General features: G+C 37.4%; 1 protein-coding gene across 1 annotated transcript in view; it reads right to left on the bottom strand.

The window, feature by feature from the left end:
• Positions 1-4,385: 4,385 nt before the first annotated feature.
• ca16b (carbonic anhydrase XVI b) overlaps positions 4,386-6,772 on the bottom strand; it is a 113,779-nt gene continuing 111,392 nt past the window's right edge. The window contains exons 28-29 of the mRNA XM_085353350.1: positions 6,000-6,135; positions 4,386-5,131 (exon numbers count right to left, since the gene is read on the bottom strand). Of these exons, the coding sequence (XP_085209476.1) occupies positions 4,985-5,131; positions 6,000-6,135 (283 nt within the window). The 3' untranslated portion in view covers positions 4,386-4,984. The remainder of the gene's footprint in view (positions 5,132-5,999; positions 6,136-6,772) is intronic.

The following is a 6,772-nucleotide window of genomic DNA, read 5'->3' as shown; positions in this document are numbered from 1 at the left end:
ACACCGAGACTTCAGCCCCGGCCTCCCTCTAGGACCCTCCCTCACCCCGACCCCCTCCCTTTCACACTTTTGACTTTAGCCTGGTTACCGATGCATGTACCAACTCAGATAGCCACTCTAGGACCTCTTTGTCAGCTCGAAATGCCTATGAAGGAACTATTAACTATAAAAATAGTACTTATACTGAAGAAAATCAAAATAAAAATGTTTTAAAAAAAATAACCATGATTGGCAGTTTAGCTGTGTCATGATAAAGATAGCACCTATCTTGGATTCATTCATTTCTAAATTCATTTCTATGTGTTACTAAGCAATATGGAGAACCATTTGTTTGACAATGTTGAGTGAGATTAATAGGTGTGTCCCTGTCCAATGCAATCCTATATGGCGCTTCTTTGTCGTATTCTACATTCATTAATGGTACATTGTCGTGATGATGAGTGTGTGGACCCTTTTCTTTGTCTCGTCTGTTTTTAAGTGAATGCCAACTGCTTCGAACTGAAAATAAAACCTCTGTATTTGTTTACGGCTGTTACAGATAAACCGTCGTCTACTCACTGTTCTTAACATCGACAGTAAGTCTAGACCTGCATTTTTTATCATGTGTCAATATGTGATCTCATCTCAATTACGAATTAGACATGGTTCAACAGGAATCTTGAACTTCGAGTGGGTATTCTAGAGATGCAATATTCTCATAGCTCCATTTTGATAACTCGGGAGATTCTATTTTTATTTCAACATTAAAAGGCCTTGAAACAGGTTCTATTTTAATTGAGTTGCACTTTTACAAGGAAAAAGAGCAAAAAGAATTTTTTTTATTAAAAAAAAAAAGTTGGTCCGTCTTTGTTCTGTAATTGTGTAGAATGAGATGTCTGGCATTTGTTTGGGTCTCACTGTTGTTTTGTATATATTATATAAATATATATAAATATAAAATGCTGTACATTGCATTCTGAGCCATTGCTGCATGCCCGTGGGTTCCCACCCTCCCCAAATGCTTTCTGTTTTCTGTGTGAATTAGCTGGTGGATTCATTCTTGCTTTTGCCTTATGAAAGCCAACAGTTGTAATATGCAAGAGCTGTGGCCTCTAAATAAAAATTACTGTACATGTGCATCACCTGTCATGTTTCCTAAGATGTACCTGGGACACAACCGTCAACACTGAACACAAAGAGTTCCTGGTGCAAAGTAACAACATTTAGTAGTTTTGAGTATGAGGATATCCGTGATCTTTAGATTCTGTAATATATGTTTTTCCCCTCTGTATTGCAGTTTGTACATTCATACAGGACTAAATTGAGCGTGTGGACTGCTAAAAGTTAATTATGCCTATTTTTTTCCTAGCACGTATTTATCCATTTTAACCTTTTATATAGTGACAGTTCAGATGGAGAGCAAAACGAAAGAGAGAAAGAGTAGAGAAAAGAGCCCGAGGCGGACTCAAACCCACCCCTAATTTACAATACTTTTAACAGTGCCAATTTCTGGCAAAATAAAGTGCGGCATTAGGGGAAAATGAACCTATGGTGCCATTTCAGCTCATTCGGATTTTCAATTTTATGCCACTTCATATGTCTACTCCACTACATTTCACAGGGAAATATTTCAGTCCACCACATTTATTTCATAGCTCGGGTTACTCGATGTATTAGGATTTTACAGTCATTTCATCATGAGTATAAATATGAATTAGAGGATGTGATAGGTTGACACGGCAGTGTATAAAGATTTAAATGAGCAAATCACTTGCATATATTAACACACAGGATTGTGCGTACTTCTTCCACCACTGTTGTTCGGCGAGAGTGTGACAGCAGGGGGCGACATGGAGAGCAGGTTCCTTATTTTATTTTCCATACTTCATGTAATACAAGGATGCAGTGCACCCAAAGCCAGACTTTATTCAATGCAGAGCAATACAATTTACCTAAATGACAGTATATTATAATATGGTATATAATAGCATCATAGGAATAACTATGATACTGTCATATAAACACGTAATGTGACTGACAAAACCTTTTTTTTTTTTTTTTTTTTTTTGAATTTTCGTAAGTTACAGATTAGAGTTAATGACCAGCGTAGCTGAAGTGATCCGAGACCAACATATCTGATATCTGATCTAAATCGTCATGGCGGATCTCAGGAGGGCAGCTTCGTTTGTTGGAGTTTTGCTGAGGTGTTTTCACAAAAGTACAATCTGTTACAGGTCCTCTGTACAAACCAAATATTTGTATGAAAATATAAACTTCTATGATCACAAAGGTTACAGATTTTTTTTTCCTTTTTAAGTAAATGCGTGAAGCTACAGCACTTGTGTTTCAAATGTGAGCAGAGAAAGATGCTGGCATTCACACTCACACACACACCAACACGAGGTGAAAATTTAAAAATGAAAAAAAGTTTCGCTGTGGAGTTTTGATGTTTCTCCAAATGTCAGAGGGGTTTCAATGGATTTAGCAAACTCCCGGGTGGAAAGGAAATAGATGTTATCAGATGAATTTAAAAAATATACATGTTAAAAAAATCAAATTGAATTAAAAAAACAAACAAAATCGATCTCAGAAAACACAACCAAGAGAGGAATGTTAAGGGTTGAAAATGGGTTATAATTACAGTTCCAAACTAACGCAGTAAAGTCCAATAAAATACAATTTACAGTCGGAATTTGAAACCTCGTCACACAAGTCTTTGATCTTGAGCTTGTGGAAGGCGAGTTTGAGGCTAGAAGTGAAACATGCTCAAAGGATAAGTTCACACTTTCCACAGGGGAAATCTGCGAGATTTAACAATATGGATTTCAAATTCTATCTGGTTTAATAGATCTCAGGATAAAACCAATAACATGTTCCAAAGCGGGACCACATCTTTGGTTACAAATAAAGCATCACCTCCCCCCACAGAAAGATTTCACCTAATTTGACTTTTTTCAGTGTTTGTTTACAATTTTAAATGGAAGTAACATAATTTTTTTTGACACTGATCAACAGCGGGAGAAAAATGACCCATATCAATATGTCTTTATATGAATGTAGATTCAGATCGATTAATTTGCAAACACATTCACCCCTTTTAATAAAATCTAAATAGTCCATCCTTCCGTAAGTTAATCCACTTTGTGATGACAGTACATTGAGCAATTTCAGTCCCATGAAGTCCAAGTCCTAGTTCCATTTTCCTGCAATAACTTCATTACGAACAAAGATAACTATCTAAGATAACTATCCAAAAAAAAAACCCAAAAAACAAAACAAAACCCAAAAACATCTGAACAAGGCACTGAATAACATCTTCACCAGGACGCCTGGCGGGGATTCTCCTCTGTGGTAAAATTGGGTAAAACAATGAACTATAAAGCATGAATTTCCTTAATTGAGAGCAATTTCTACTCATTTCCTGCTTCATCTTTTTTATTGTGGCACTCTAATGGAGCAGCCTTGAATGATTCACAGTTTAAAACAGCCTCAGTTTATCCTCTTTTAGCTCCTGTCTCAAAGTCTCTCTGCCTACTTTCTGTGAAGGGCTTCCACAAACCTTATGCTTGTAAGGCTCACCTCCACATCTCAAGCTCAGGCATGCACCATATTTTATTTTGATTTATTTATTTATATATCTATATATATATATATATATATATGTAGAGAGAGAGAGAGAGAGTCCAGATTAAGTCTTGAAAAACTGGCAGTTTCCTCACATCAGCTTGGCAGGATTATAAAGGTCAACAAAACTGCAGTATCTTTATCCACAAAACTGATGTGCACATATCCTCAAATGACTCAACCCAACCAACTTCTACATGCTGCCAAAGATCCCTCTGTGAATGTGGCCTTGAAGTCCTTGAACGTTTGTGCAGAAAAATGTGGGATTTGGATTTTTAAATGTTGAAGACTAATCCGCTGCCAGTTGTTTTCACTTTGACGTGAATTTTATTTATTCATTTATTCAATTTTGGTGTTGATCAGCGTCAAAAATAAATTCTCGTTACATCCACTGCATTGCAAAAACACATGGAGAAAAAAAAATGATGTAGAGCAATTACATTTTGTTGGTACAGATGTTTAACAGCTGAGCTTGGACCGCTTGGGTTAGAAAAGCTCAAAGAAATGCTGGAAAAAAAGAAAAAAAAAAAAGAAAGAAAAGAAAAACACAGCTGGAGATTTGTAGGCAATACATGACAAGCTACAGATCTCCATTTATTTAAAAAAAAGAAAAAAAAAAAGTAAGTTTACACCAAGGCAGGTGGACAAATAAGGAAAAAACAAAACAAAAAAAACAATCATTGGCTGGCTATTAGGGATATAATATTTATAGATATATTTATATATATTACAAAACAATTTAACAATATAACAATATAAATCCCTGTAAAAAGCAATAAATGTTCACATTAGATGTTGTAACACACTTTAACAAAATAAGCCATAGGTACATTTTACAAGACAGCAGTGAGATACTGGGGAAATAATATATAGGCAGGTGTGAGTCTCTCACGAGATAAAAAGCTTCACCCCTGTGGAGCGGAGCCTCAAAACAGTTAGTCTGACTGAAGTGATAAAGTGACATAATTCATGCTTGTAAAATGAAGTGAAGTTTTGTTCCGAGACAATCAGGAAGCGGATCGCTTCAGCGCATCCCGGCCTTCGTGCCTCGCGTTTGTCTCAGCGCGGTCCAAGATCCGAGTTTCCTCGCGATGCCAGGATTTAATGATGTCATACTTTTGCTCACTGGATTTTAGGCAGTAACACTGATAGTATAGTGCAAACTGGACAGAGCTGCTTATTCCTCGTGTCAAATTAAAACAGGTGCAAACGCTCAGCAGGATAACATTTAAGACAAGAAATAAAGGACAAAAACATAAATATCAAAAAACTTTTATCAGTATAAAAAGTAATAAGGTTATTCATTTTAATCAATAGTCTGGCAAAAAGGCCTCAGAAATGTTCTCGGATTTTTACAAATTAAGTGCCTGTAAGAATGTCCTCAGACGAGCGACTCCATGCTCTCTGCGGGGTCCGACTCGTCTGCGATCACCACCGCCCCATTAGTGTCCATGTGCATGGGGCTCAGGCCACACTCTCGGTTACTGACCAGGCTGAGCATGGCTTTGTAAAGGTACTGGTACTGCTCCTGTGCACACAAACACAAAAATAGGCACCAAGTTCACTCTAAAGATCACTTAATTTTTTTAATATAATCACAAGCATGTCTAGGTACCACCATCAAAGGACGTTTCTGTTACAAACAGATGAATGAAAGTAACTTTTGCAGTGAGTCACCTAAAAAGTAGAAACATCCAGTTCGCCAGCCTTTTTGCCCAAATGATCCATTTATGAATTCTCACCACATACCATAGAAAGCTTTAAAAAAAATTATACTAGATGGTGAACACCATGAGGCATTTAGCAGCTAAAGCCAAAGACATTTTGTCAGGAATTGGTGAAGAAAACAGAGCTTAAGGAAAACTGGACAAAGCCAAGAATACTAATGGAGCTCCATCTCTGCTGAATGAAAAGTGTGCTTGATGTGAAGACACCTGGCAATTTGTGTATCTGCCAGCCTGTTTTTCTGCCTGCTGTTGACAAGAAAATAATCAATGCAGCAGTAAATGCAGCTTAAGGCAGTATTAATTGACTTTCTGGCCACTTGGGGGCAGCAGAACAAGCTGTAAACGCAACAATGTCAATCGCAAGCTAATGAAGTTGATATGCAAAAGGTGTTAGCAACCCAATCCAAATCTATTTATACTTCCGGCAGATACAGAGCAACATTTAGCATTAATTCAGAGGCCCATTCGGAGCAGATACTCGTTTTTAGTTGGGTTTTATGGAAAATGGTGACAGTAGACTACACAGTAAAGCACTGTGCAAGCAGACAATCCACTTCAACTTCAAAGGTGTTTGACATGCTTGTTAAAGGAAAAAAAAATGATAAAAATATTTGACAATTGTAACACAAAATTTTAGGCACTCGATGTTTTACCACAGTGTGAACTTACTATGTCAGTGAAGACTCCTGGCCTCATGAGATTGATCATCTTAGCCACCTGATAGATGTCGACAACACCCTCGTTCTCCAGCTGCTGGGACAGCGTGGTGAGGGCACAGAGCATTCCTGCTGACACTGCTCCATACCTGAGAGGAGATACCCAGAATCAGCTCTGCTGGCTGTTTTCCTATTTTTGTGTTATCGCCTTAATGACTGCATATGTAGGGCTAATTTCTTGTATGTCGCTTTATAGCTTGAATACAGCTACTACAAATAAGCTGCTGACGTTATGCATAGTCACTGCTGGTTTCTGGACTACTGTTTTGGTTTTGTTTGTTTTTTTAAACCGCAAACACTACACGTTCGTTCTGCAGCAACTTATCAAGTAAAATGTTGCCAGGCCTAAAAGTAAACTTTGCTTTCTTATTTATTCAACTCTAATTGGGACAAAATGAACATCATGTTCTATTAAGGAAGACTTGAATGTAGCGCTTGTGACCACAAACTCATACCAAAGGGTTAATTAGGCATGGCAAAATTATTAAGTGTCATAAATTGTTATTTTTGCCCTGCACATGCATACTAGTCAAAGACATCGGAAAGGTTCTTCCTCCCTCCCCCAAAGTTAACGGTTTCACTTTGCCATGTCCCTTTCACATTGAATAGTTCCTTGTGCTTATATCACTCTTAAACTGAGGTTAGATCATTGTGATCTTCATTGTGTGCTCTAAAGACTGACATGTCACAACACAGTATCACTCAAGGTTATCGGACACTGAGAGA

This window comes from Diplotaxodon limnothrissa, linkage group LG5, assembly GCF_057381915.1.
Source record: "Diplotaxodon limnothrissa isolate DT_005_m linkage group LG5, D_limnothrissa_male_GT1.1, whole genome shotgun sequence".
Taxonomy (NCBI): domain Eukaryota; kingdom Metazoa; phylum Chordata; class Actinopteri; order Cichliformes; family Cichlidae; genus Diplotaxodon; species Diplotaxodon limnothrissa.
This window is presented reverse-complemented; position numbering and strand designations above follow the sequence as displayed.